At 42.7% G+C, this 13,942-nt stretch overlaps 1 protein-coding gene across 1 annotated transcript in view; it reads left to right on the top strand.

The window, feature by feature from the left end:
- ACSF2 (acyl-CoA synthetase family member 2) overlaps positions 1-13,942 on the top strand; it is a 599,164-nt gene that overhangs the window by 295,860 nt on the left and 289,362 nt on the right. The window contains exons 6-7 of the mRNA XM_069200070.1: positions 3,101-3,263; positions 4,926-5,024. Coding sequence (XP_069056171.1) covers positions 3,101-3,263; positions 4,926-5,024 — 262 coding nt within the window. The remainder of the gene's footprint in view (positions 1-3,100; positions 3,264-4,925; positions 5,025-13,942) is intronic.

The raw sequence follows: 13,942 nt of genomic DNA, 5'->3' as shown, positions 1-13,942 counted from the left end.
AAGCATTGTGTTTAGTCCTCAAAGCATTTCAGGGAAAAGGACCTCTGCCGCTACAAAGAAGATAAAAAATATATTACCGCAGAGAAACACCTTCGTTCAGCAAATGCAGACTTCATCTGCATTTCAAAAGTCTGTAAAAAAATAAGAACTGGGCGGTCGTATTTTCATGGTCAGAGCAGCTGAGCTTTGGATCAAGCTCCTAGTCGCCCTAAGACCTGCAATGAATCTAAAATTATTTAGAAAACCCCTTAAAACATCGCTCTTTCCCATGGAACTACTGGATCACAGCTACACCCCTAGATAGCAGTATACACCGTGTCTTCATATAGGCCCATGGCTCCAGAATACCTCCAAGCTCGTAGTGTGCTTATATGTGTTTTAAATATGTAAATAAAATAGAGTGGTGTAGAATAGAGTGCAGTGGCGTAGAGTACAGTTGAAGAGTGGCATAGAGTAGAGTGGCATGCGTAGATTGGTGTGAAGTGGCATGGAGTAGAGTAGAGTGAGATAGAACAGAGTGGCGGAGATTAGCGTGGTGTAGAGTGGCACTGTGTGGGGTGAGGTAGGGTGCACTGTGTGGAATGGTGTGGCGCAGAGTGGAATAACATAGAGTGGAGTGGAGTAGAGTTCCGTGGTGTAGATGGGAGACCAGTGGTATAGAGTGCAGTGGCATAGAGTGGTGAGAGTAGTGTGGAGTATAGTGCACTGGGGTAGAGTGCAATGGAGAAGAGTGATGCAGAGTAGAGTGCAGTGGCATAGAGTAGAATGGTGCAATGTAGAGAAGAGTGGCGTAGAGTGCAGTAGCATAGAGTACAATGGCGTAGAGTAGAGTGGTGCAGAGTAGCTTAGCGAGATTGTTACAGAGTGATAGAGTGCAGTGGTGTAAAGTGCAGTGGTCTAGAGTAGAGTGCAGTAGTGTAGAGTGCAGTGGCATGGAGTGGTGTAGAGTAGAGTGCAGTGGTGTACAGTGGTGCAGGGTTGAGTAGAATACTGTGGCATAGAGTTGCACAGAGTAGAGTTCAGTGCCCTAGAGTGCAGTGGGGTAAAATGGTGCTGAGTAGAGTGGCATAGATTGCAGTGGCATAGTGTAGAGTTATATAGATTACTGCAGAGTGGAATGCAGTGGCACAGAGTAGAATGGCGTGGAGTGCCTTGCCATAGAGTGTAGTGGCGTAGAATGGTGCAGAGTGGAGTGCAGTGGCCTAGAATAGAGAGGTGAGTCGCAAAGTGCAGTGACGTAGATGTTCTGCTTTCCCACTTATCTCATATCTGAGCTTACAGAACCTCTCTGGAATACACTTCTGAGTTTAAAGAAGACATTTATTGTTATTAATTCCCCACCCACAAGTTCCTGAGAGACGAAATTAGTAGATTGGAAGCACACGTTTAAAAGTAGTCGCAGCAATGAAAGCAAAAAATATCAAAGTACTTCTCAGTTGCAATGTACACAGCAAATATAGGTGACGACATTTATAGTATAACTTCAAAGCAAAGCATAAAAGTCAAAATTCATCACCGTATGGGCAAGTAGGGCCTATATTCAGCTTCATCTTTCTGGGGTCTGCAAGTTGATGACTCCGGTCAACTGCGAGAAAGAGATTCTCTACCCAAACAGGAGACAGGCAACTGACGTCTAGTTCCAGTCTGAAGTCAAGCAGATTCAAATCTAACTCAAAGTAGCCCAGAGTCATCCTTAAAAGCAAACTCAGTGTGAGAGCCAAAGAACCTTGGAGAGCGGCCAATTCTAGTGAGCTCACTCGCTCTCAGGCTGGATTGCGAGGTAAACACAAAATCTACGTGCTCTTATCAGCTAAGGTCTGGTGTGAAGAAAACAGCTTGGTCCATCTTGTGGAAAAACACAGCTTGGAAAAACACAGACATCTGTAATGTCTCAGCTGCAATGTCTAACCCTACGTTAAAGCCAATAGGCAGCTAACCTAAATATCAAATGTAATGTCTAATGTCATGTCAAAGCCAATAGGCAGCTAAAGTGAATACAGAATGTAATGTCTAATGCCATGTCAAAGCCAATAGGCGGCTAAACTGAACAAAACATACAATGTGCTACTGGTGAACATTGAGCAACTAATATGCGCAGTGGTGAAACACAAACTCATTGGTCAAACACAATTAATAGCATCACAGTAGAGTAGAGTGGTACAGAATATGTTGACTAGAGTGGTGTTGATGGTGGTTATAAAGTGCAGCAGCATGGAGTGATGGAGAGGAAAGTGGCGTAGAGTGGGGCACCCCATAGTATAGTGGCCTGGAGTAGCGTGCAGTGGCGTAGTGTGCAGTGGCATGGAGTGGTGCAGAGTAGAGTGCAGTGGTATAGAGTAGTATGGTATGGAGTAGAGTCCAGTGTTGTTCAATAGAGTGGTATAGAGTAGAGTGCAACAGAATGTAAAGGCGTAAAGTGGTGTAGAGTACAGTGGCGTAAAATGCAGTGGTGTAGAGTGGTGAAGAGTAAAGTGGCATAGAGTGCAGTGAATTAGACTGGAGTACTTCAGAGAAGTGCACAATGGCATGGAGTGCAAAGGCATAGAGTGGCATAGATTAGAATGGTGTAGAGTGCAGTGGCGTAGAGTGGTGAGCATAGAGTGGAGTATAGTGCACTGGGTTAGAGTACATTTGAGTAGGTTGGTGCAGAGGTATAGAGTATAGTAGTGTACAGTGCAGTGGCATAGAGTGTATTGGCAAAGTAGAGAAGAGTGACATAGAGTGCAGTGGCGTAAAGTGGAGTGGCATAGAGTACAGTGGCGTAGAATAGAATGGTGCAGAGCGGCATAGAATACAGTGGTGTAGAGTGCAGTGGCCTAGAGTGGTGCAGAGTAACGTGCAGTGGCCTAGAGTGCATATGTCAATATGTATGATATGTTTGCCCATCTCCCCCATGTTCCCATTATAATAGTTTATTCCATGCAATTGTTTAGCCCATCTGTAAATCCTGTCAGAGTGGCTCTGAGGTTGTGACTGAAGGTTTGCAGATGGGACCTAGACTATTAGGATAGAATACCTTGTTGGACATGCAGGTTGGAGATTGTGGGGTAACTTCATCCAGTGAGTGGATGCACTTGCTCAAACATACATTTTCTTTCAGGCTCCCTGACCTGAGGACCGTTATTGTCACTGACACCAAGATGCCAGGGACGTTCCAGCTGAGTGAGGTGTTTCAAGCGGGGAGCACACGCTATGTGGAGCAGCTTCACAAAACGGAGCGAGAATTGTGCTGCGATGATCCCATTAACATCCAGTTTACATCTGTAAGTGTCTAAACTCTGCCTCTACAAGGCCCTTAAGTACTCTGGGCCACATGTACAAAGCATTTTTGTAGTCTCAGGCCGATTTGCAGAATCGTCACGTTTGCGACTAGAAAAATGCTTTTTGGGATGTACAAGGCCCAAAATGTAATTCAGTAACTTGTTGCCGAATCGCAATTTAGGTTTTGCGATTCGGTATTAGGAAGGGGCGTATTGAAGGCATCCCTTCCTAATAACGAATCTAAATGGTATGTATGATTGTTTTGTGACTGTGAATGCGGTCGCAAAACAATCACAATTAGAACCAATTTCGAATTGGTGCTAACCCATTCGCAAAGGGACCCCTCCCCCTTTGTGAATGCATGCGAAAACGATCTTGAAGAGAAGGGAGTGGTCCAACAGACCACTGCCTACTCTTCAAAAATGAAACTAAAACGTTTCATTTTCTTTCTTTTTAAACACAGCCTGTTTTCCTTTAAGGAAAATGGGCTGCATTTAAAAAAAAAAGATTGCTTTGTTTAAAAGCAATCACAGACATGATGGTCTGCTGACACCAGCAGGCCACCATCCCTGTGATTTTAGCGATTCCCGGTGGTTCTCAAATTGTGACCTACCTCATTAATATTAATGAGGCAGGTCTATTTGCAACCCACGGGGAATTGCAAAAGAAACAGTAAAGTTACTTACATTTGGATTTACGATTCCCTAATTGCGATTTGCATGGAATCGCAATTAGGAAATCGCAAATCTAAATATTTGTACATGTAGCCCTCTGTCCCTTATTGTTTTTGTGGCACATTAATACATACATTGACACACAACTGGAGGACATGTGCCATGTAAATCTTTAAGGGAAGTGCTTTTAGTCCACCTGCACCTGTAATTCTCTGGAAATGTAATTTCAAAAATAGCCACCCACTGCATTCGCCTCTCACTTGTAGTCTGTAGCAAAAGCCCTCGCTTAGCTTGAAGACCCTTACTAAGTGTTATGACCATTAGGCGAAGCAAGTAATTCTCATTGGGTGTTTGCAGCCATTAATCATCACTCAGATTACTGAGCACTTAATTTTTTCTGGGGAGTCTGTAGCACTGAATCCTCCCTCTTGGCCCTGGTTGGGTGGTTCTAGCATTGAATCCTGAAAGTTTGTCCCTTTCTCTCAGTCTTCACTGGGTGTTGCTAGTGCTCAGTCTTCACAGGAAGTTCCTAGCACTCAGCCCTCTCACTCTTGAACTCAACCTTCTTTTGGTATTCCAAACATTACTGCCTTCCTCAGTGCCTTGAGCACCATGTCTTCTCTTGGTGTCTCTAGAATGTATCCTCCCTGTGTGTGTCTCATGCTCTACTCTTGCAGGGTGTCACTAGTATGACACCTTCATTTGGTGTGCCTATCTGCCTTTGCTCAGTGTTGTAGCAGTCTCTCGCCAGTCCAGAGCATTAGGACCCTGTTGCGTGTATTTGGAGCTAATCTCTGGTCATAATATGCCTCTGGTATAAAACCATTGCTGGGTTCCTTTATTTTTATTCCTTTATTCCTTTTAATTGATTATTATTGAGCCTTCTCAGCAATTCAATGTGGCCTGATTATCTTAGATGGTGTTCCTTGGATGTGCTTAGAAAGCACTGTTGAATATGTGTCCCTAACTATGATCTTTCTTCTTTTCAAGGGAACAACAGGTCACCCTAAGGGGGTCACATTGTCCCACCACAACATTGTGAATAATGCCAATCTGATTGGACATCGGAATGGCTTTGCCTGGAGAGAGGTAAGCATGGACTTTTCTGAAACCAGCATATTATGTACTTAATTTTGTTATGCACTGAGTTCAGTAGGAAACTAACTGAGACACACACTCATGAGCAGAGGAATAATTCATGATCTGGAGGGAAGATATTCCTAGATTTCGCCAGGTCTCATCCAGATGCCCTAAGGATTGTCAGAGGATTCCCTGAATCATCCCATTAAGCTGCAAGGAGACATCTCATATAATTGCTTCAAGGGGTTTCCCCCTGATACTCTGATTGGATGTACCTTCGAAAGGCCTATGGGATGAGGCCTTATCTGAATGACTTGCGGTAGACCGTAAACAATTGCATGTAGACCGCTTAAATGAATTGTTTGTGGCGGATTCAAGGAAATGCCTTTGTTAGAAGGATCCTTATGATGATACTTACAGGGGTGTCTTAACTGCATTTCAAGAGGGGCATCTTGTGTGAATTCCCTAAAGAGGGCAGCTCCTCACCATAGGCCATGAAAGGGGGCCCAATTGGAATTCCATGCTTACGGACCGTATCCGAGTGATAGGAAATGAGGTGGTTCATCCTAATGCTCTGAGGTGCTTGTATCTAAATTAACTGAGTTGGGGTCACAGCTCTATTCTCTGGTGGCAGGTGTCTCAGGTGGTAGTATCACCCAAATGTCCATTGGCGATAATGCTTTCATGTGATCTCATTCTAATGCTAAAGTCAGCTCCCATCTGAAGAACTTGGCTAGGGCTGAGCTGGTAAGAGTGATTTGAGAGGTGTTAGACCTGACAGCCTTAGGGTGGTCACCCCTAACGTTTTGCTTGCCTCCCTCCACTTTTTAGATACTGTTTTTACTGGTTTTAAGACTGCGCAATTTACCACTGCTAACCAGTGCTAAAGTGCATATGCTCTCTCCCTTTAAACATGGTAACATTGGATCATACCCAGTTGGACTATTTTACTTATAAGTCCCTAGTAGAGTGCACTATATGTGCCCAGGGCGTGTAGATTAAATGCTGCTAGTGGGCCTGCAGCACTTATTGTGCCACCCACTTAAGTAGCTCCTTAACCTTGTCTCAGGCCTGCCACTGTAAGGTCTGTGTGTGAAGTTTCACTGCCAATTCGACTTGGCATTTAAAAGTAGTTGCCAAGCCTAAAACTCCACTTTTTCTACATATAAGACACCCCTAAGGTATGCCCTAGGTAACCCACAGGGCATGGTGCTGTGTAGGCAAAAGGCAGGACATGTACCTGTGTAGTTTATATGTCCTGGTAGTGTAAAACTCCCAAATTCGTTTTTACACTGCTGTGAGGCCTGCTCCCTTCATAGGCTAACATTGGGGCTGCCCTCATACATTGTTTGAGTGGTAGCTGCTGATCTGAAAGATGTAGGAAGGTCATATTTAGTATGGCCAGAATGGTGATACCAAATCCTGCTGACTGGTGAAGCTGGATTTAATATTACTATTTTAGAAATGCCACTTTTAGAAAGTGAGCATTTCTCTGCACTTAAATCCTTCTGTGCCTTACAATCGCGTCTGGCTGGGTTTAGTTGACAGCTCCCTTGTGCATCCACTCAGACACACCCCAAACACAGGATACTCAGCCTCACTTGCATACATCTGCATTTTGAATGAGTCTTCCTGGGCTGGGAGGGTGGAGGGCCTGACACTTGCATATCAAAGGACAGTAGCCTGCCCTCACACAAAGGACTGCCACACCCCATACTGGGACCCTGGCAGACAGGATTGAACTGAAAGAGAACCTGGTGCACTTCTAAGCCACTCTTTGAAGTCTCCCCCACTTCAAAGGCACATTTGGGTATTTAAACAGGGCATCTGCCCCTACCAACTCAGACACTTCCTGGAGAAGAAACTTGAACCAGAACCTGCATCCTGCCAAGAACTGCCTGGCTGCCCAAAGGACTCACCTGTCTGATTTCTGTGAAGGACTGCTGCCTTTCTGCTCTCTGGCTGAGGTGAAGAAGTGCTCGCCAAGGGCTTGGATAGAGCTTGACTCCTGTTCACTGAAGTCTCAGGACCAAAAGGACTTCATCTCTACAAGAAGGACTCCTTGTGTGGCTAAATTTGATGCACAGCCTGCCAGAAATGAAGCACAGCCTGCACCATGGTGAAAATATAAAGCACGCTGAACCGGAGCGGTGCAGCCCGAGTTCGCATCGAGAAGACCGACGCAGTGCCAGCGTAGCGACTGGAAATTCGGCGCACGGCCCACCGGATCGACGCACAGCCGAGCCGGAATGACGCAGCCCGACTTCCAGAGAGGAATCGACGCAGCGCCTGCCATGAGGTAGAAAATTAGATGCAACGCCCACCGAATCGATGCAGCTCCTGTGACTTCGTCCTGTCACTGCAGGAAATCCACACATCGTCCCCGGGGTGTCCAAAAACCCCGCAACCCAAGAGGATCTACGACCGAGCACCGGAAATCGATGCACAGCCATCCCTGTGTGAAAACTAAACGACGCATCGCTGTGTGCGGTCCGAGAAATCGGCGCACACCCCTTTGTTTCCACGCATCTCCTCTGCAGTTCTTTGTGGAGATTTTGCACGCGTACCAGGTACTTTGTGCTTGAAAGAGACTGTGATTGTTTTTAAAAGACTTAAGACACTTTATATCACATTTACAGTGATATCTCAAAATATACTTATTGCATTTTAATTGTTTTGACCTGCATTTATCCAGATACATATTATATATTTTTCTAAACTCTGTGTGTTGTATTTTCGTGGTGCTATACTGTGTTGCTGCATGATTTATTGCACAAATACTTTACACATTGCCTTCTAAATTAAGCCTGACTGCTCAGTGCCAAGCTACCAGAGGGTGGGCACAGGATAATTTGGATTGTGTGTGACTTACCCTGACTAGAGTGAGGGTCCTTGCTTGGACAGGGGGTAACCTGACTGCCAACCAAAGACCCAATTTCTAACAAGAGGGCTGTTGAGTCCCGGCCCTGGGGTAATGTTCAGATTTTGTAGGGATCCTGGTGGTCTCATTAGGATGACCTTCAGTGGTCTCATCAGGACAGCCATGAGTAGTTTTGCAAGAGGGGGCAATGTGGGATGTTCCCATTTAGAAGAACCCTCAGCATTCTCTCCAGGTTGCATTGAAGGCTCACATGATAGCCTGAATTTTATGATAATATTGTCAGGTGAGATGCTATTCGAATACATTATAGGTCCTGTTATAGACTACTATCACAACTGTTTTAGATTGGATAATTTCCTATAATGGATAATTTCCTATAATTGGTACTGTATGTTTACACTATGCTAACTCCCCGACTCTTATTCTTTAAGAACATTCTGGGTAGTAAGGCCTGAACAAGGGGAGTCACATATAGATATTGGTTTGGACACAGCAAGGGTAGTCCCAGCATAAATAGTGAAACTGAAGACTCCCTTGGAATTTTGCAAACAAAATACTTTCTGTTTTCTTTACAAAGCCATAGAGGATTCGTTTTCACACCGTAGCAACATCATCAGCCTGTGTACCTTTCCTACATGACCAACATGTGTTAAGAACCCACCCTGGTGAGGGGTGAGCAAAGGGTGTGTCGGGGTGGAAACCATTTTGTTGTTGTCTTATTAGACTTTCAAAGTGGTTGTGAACAATTATGCATCCTACACTCATACACGCTACCTAACTGTACTCAAGGACTGTGTCCCTCACAAACACATATACACACCATACAAAATCACTTAAACACTTTTATGGTCAAAAATTCCGATTTCACACAAACACACATTTGCATTCAGGTGTTCCTCTTCCATAAGTAAGAAGATCAACACATAGCTCACAATTACCACTTGTGCACACACTTTCAGGAGTGCAACGTGCACACACCTATGCACTCTAATGAATCATCATCACTAAGCGACTCTCACAGAGGCACTCCCGCTCCAGATGTTATGTCATATTCTGTTGTTGTGTTGCTATGCATTAATAAAGCCCATTGACACCAATAGTGTCTAAGCTCTGAAGAAGTGTGCATGCCCGAACAGAAAGCATACTCCTTATAAATGTTTAAAGGCATGTTTAAACAACTAGGTCATTCATTCTCATCTGAAATTAATTAAAGATTTTTGAAAGCGTAAATTAGTTTTATGAAATCTGATAACACGAATAAGTTAGTTGAAAAGGAGTGAAGACTTCTCCTAAAAGAGTAGTTCTGTAAGCTGCTTTTGACAAAGGCTGGGCTTCTCCTAAACATAATTTATGCACCATACACATAGCCGTGAAGCATATACCTTAAATCAACAGGAGCAAGTGCAGTTTCTGCAATATTAGGCTTATTCGAGCAAAACAAGGCACGCCTACCAGTAATGTAGTTTGCTTATTTTAGACCACTTGCAGTTTACGGAACAACGCTGAAGGAAGACCAAGTTGAGATAGTTTGCGTACTACAAATGAGATCCTGCAAATGCTGTAACCAAATGTGCTTGCCTCCAAAGGATAGTTATTATTTCTCAGCATTTTGATTTTGAGGAGACAACAGCCGAAACTTGAGCTGCCAATCAAAGTGGGTGTCAAAGAAAGTCATAGCTGAAAAAAACTAATCCAAACACTTGATTCGGAAACTCTGGAACATAGATCTCGAAAAACCACTCGGTCTTATTCATTTTTCTAGCTACTTTTACCTGAATAAAACTTATAGAAGTGTACATGCGTGTGTGTACCCATGCTTCTATCCCTTCTGTCTACAAACCACCCCTCAGTTCCTACACGTGTTCTGAGTGAAATGGAATCTAGGATCACTGTTAGTAAAACAAAATAGCGTATTAATGACCTCTGGCTGATTTCTACTCAGTGGAAAAATATTGGTGCTCTGATTTTGGAACAAATCTATCCACTCACACCCCTCTTGCTAGAGTAGAAGTCAGTGATGCATGACAGAGGCAGACCTTGAGCACCTTGCAAAAATAGCTTTATTTAGGAGGTCTCTAAAGAGAAACACACATTTGAGTATGTTCTTTGTGTGCAGAAATAAAAAATGCATGAGCATACTTAATTCTCCATCAGGGAATCGTCATCAAATATGACATGTAGGATATTCCATAAGGGCTTTCAAAAGACTACTACAAATAATATTTAGATCTAGACAATGTTTTAAAATGTAAAAAATAAATACATTTCAGGTTTTCTGAAACAAAACAGACAGAAAATGCATATGGAATTTGTTGCTGTTGCTTTGACACTTCTGAGCCTGCAGCAACCTTGGGGCCCTGCACCAGTCTAGTGCCCACACTTCTTAATCAATCTGAGGTCAATCCAAAACACAGAAGGCTCTTGCCTTAAGGCTTGTCTTTAAATAAGTGTTTTTTTCTGATTGTGAATGCCTTCCTGCTCTTTTCAAAAGTTGCCCTGAGTGTGCGAGGAGGATGGAGAGGTCACATGTCTGACCTCTATAATGTAGAGTGGTAAACATATTCAGGGGCTCAGTCAGACCTCCTGCTCCTGCTAAATAAAGAAAAGGAGTGAAGTTGACTTTTTGGCCTTCTTACAAGCGGATGGATGTGTTGCCCTTCTTGGTTCCATCGCTCTCTTACCTTCAACTGGAGGCTTAATGTTAGGGGCGCAGCACTCCGCTGAAATATCTAGAGAAACAGTCTCCATGTATCTGCTACAACGTTCAAGGTAAGGCTCTAATATTTTCTTTATTGGTACCCTGAGCTGTTGTTACTGTCCTTTGAGAAAACCACAACCCGAAATGTGTTTTGTTATCCATTATTATATGACTTTTTACATTATCGTCATAATTAGTTTATTTGATGAGGTATACCGCAGACAATAAAAAAAAATGCTTAGCAATATTACCGTATAAAAATATGCATCCGTCTAGTATGCAGATCTCAATTTAACAGCATTAGCTGGAAGATATCCAACTGCAACACAAACCCCAGATTGACAGTAACATCTGCTCATATGAAAAAGCCTCCAGACAGCTTGTATAATTTACAGGTTTTAGAACTGGGACACGAAACTGAATGTAAGCATGTCTATAAAAGTTGCAAACAACATGAAATACAACATAGATTAACTCAAATTGTTGTTACAGCGGCATACATTAATAACACCAGAAAAGACACACTTTTACAAAATTGAATATGATGAGCAATGTCAATTTTAAAACTAGTTAAATTATGTTCATAAATATTGTTTACCTATTCCAAAAAGAGTTCCGAGCCTTGGGTAGATTTAACAACAGTAAAGGCTCTCATTGATGGTTCCAGGACCACTTCAGACTCCCAATATACATTTCTTCTCATCATAAGCTTTCCTGTCAACTACTGCTTGTCTATTTTCTGGATACAATGTGGATTGCACTGCAGCTCCCTTATGAGGCATACACAATTCTAAGTGCCTGTCCTATTCAAGTGAGCCACAGGGTTTTATCAGTTTGAAAACGGTAAGACAATTGGGGCCACTGTGATCTTATCTTCTAGGTGTTCAAGTCCGGCCTCTTCATGGCAGATGACGTGAGGTGTTCTATGTGGCAATCTAGCACATTCCTACGGAATCTGTTTTCTTCTATTTGCAAAATAGAATCTTCTGTAAAGCCCAAAACACCTGCTCCATAAACAGCCTTAGGAACGTATTTGCTGGAGTAGAACATCTTCATCTACCTGATCTGCTTATTGTCTATCCTATAGGCGAAGCTAAAGCCAGTTCCCAGAGGTTTAATATATGACAGTCTCCTCGTTTCCAAAGGATCATACCTTCTATTAGGGCTGTCAAATGATAGTCCATGTAAGGGACTTCTTAACTATAGTCTTCTGTTTGGTATTTTTGGTGCAAAGGTTTAAATAAACGTTTTGGCGGGATTAGTGGTCAGATTGAGGTTGACCATGACAGAGGTGACATTACATGAGCTTTGCAGGGAATTATCCCATATTAGGAGACCAGGTCTTTCTTTGGAATGTAGGGTTATAAAATGAATGCATTCCCGTATTTCAAACTCATGCATGAGTCAGACATGAACCATATGTTGTGGAAGCTACAGTATATTTTTTAAATAGCTACAACCTTGGGTAGAAATGTTATTGAAATGTAGCCTTTTTCTATGATGAGGTCTCTTTATTTTCCAAATTGATAATGGATTTTCCTCATACTCTCACTCCTCTAAATAAGGCAATTTCTGATTTCTAAAACCATACATAATACAATTGTCTTTTTCAATCCTACAGCGCCAGCAGAACAGTTCAGACATACTTTAAATGATTAACTAGTGTTGAGTTATCATTTAGACAAAAATAAATGTGATATTTTATAAACTACTTTGTGCCCTACTCCACTCTGCTCTGGTGTCTAAGGTGAATAGTTTCTTGCAGTTGCTTATGTTCTCAAAATGTTAACTGCCCATTCCAGGAAAACCTAGAATTTACTCGATTAGTGGGCAGGCAGCAACAGCTACTCTGTTAAGGCACATTCTACTTTGAAAACTCTGCACACTGCAGTCCACTCTATCTGAGCTCTATAGAACATATTCTGGGTGCAATTCAGCATTCTTAGATAGAACAATCTGTTCTCAGGAATATTTTCAGTTTTTTTTCTCATGTAGATTTTCTTTTCCATCCCCTCTTAAAAGATTATTCCTTGTTCTTCTTTTGTAATCATCTTGATTCTGATGTAGATTCCATGATGGAGAAGGTAAAGTGATAGTCGTTCTCTACCATGGTCATTGCCATCAGACATGAGGTGTGCTGCCTCCTTATGTGAAATAAACCTATAGTGTATTTCAAGAAGCTTCAACCAGAACTGAGGAACTGAGTTATGGTGGATGTTGCAAAACTGGTAATGTCCCAAGGGCAACACTTTCTTCCATTAGCTTGCAATTTCTGTTTAGAAAAAAATCAGACTGCATTTTAAAATTGTATTTATATACTTTAAGACCCAATTTGCATTGAAGTATTATTTGTAAGTGTTCTAGGGTCCACAGGAATAACCCGATAGTGCATGGATGATGATGATCCCAATGGTAGTATAAGTAAGACTATTTTCCCAACCTTAGTCGCAGAGTCTGTTGAAAGTGGTGCCAGCACAGAGCCAGGTTCTCAAATGTCTGGCAGGCTGATATTCGATGGCTAGCTTATCCTTTTGCACTGAAGAGTTGCAAGGCCGTCCCCTTCATCATATCGTGCTGTACTGAGTCCAAATATATTTATTTTCAGTTGCTCTCATAAGCCACTGTGCGCACTTGAGGTGTACCTTTTGCTACTTATCTCTGCCTCATGCTAGAATGCTTCCTTCTACTTCTCTTCCATCTCTTACCACCCTTAGTCCCTCTTTATGAGTCAGACAGAGCTGAATTATCTCATGGAATTTAACTCTGCCCGATACCAAGTGGTCTGTTTCTCTTGGTGTGGGAGAACCAGACCCGATTTTAGTGTGGTAATCCATCGCAGTAGAATCAGATGAGGCTTTGGCTGCAGCAGCTACCAAGCCTTAATCCGCCTTTTTTATTCTGGCAAAGGGAGGGGGAGTTATACAATGCTCACCTCTGCAAGAAACCAGCTTTCCCTTCCTGACCCTACTTTCCCCAACCCACTCACTCATCCCTCAACAACCCCCCCCCCAAAAAAGTTCCCTGCGTATATTTAACACCTACTCAGAGCAGTATATATTAAACTTTACAGAATTTAGATATTTGTGTCGTTTTACAGCTGCGAATAATCAGTCCTACATGATCATTCCTCATTCCATGAGGTTTTACTTGAAATTGCACAGTACTGAGGTAGATTTACTGGATGATAACAGTAAAATCTCATTCGATTTTATCAAGCCCCAGTACTGTTCAACTCTGAATGAGGGGGGCCCTACAGAAGAATGCCATGTTCAGGCAGGAGGGCCTCATGCGATCTCTGGTAATGCCCCATTCGTTTGTGGTAGTTATGGACCCTGTTCTGTCAGTCAA

This window comes from Pleurodeles waltl, chromosome 7 (assembly GCF_031143425.1).
Source record: "Pleurodeles waltl isolate 20211129_DDA chromosome 7, aPleWal1.hap1.20221129, whole genome shotgun sequence".
NCBI lineage: Eukaryota > Metazoa > Chordata > Amphibia > Caudata > Salamandridae > Pleurodeles > Pleurodeles waltl.
Note: the sequence above shows the minus strand (reverse complement) of the source record. Positions and strands in the feature narration are given on the sequence as shown.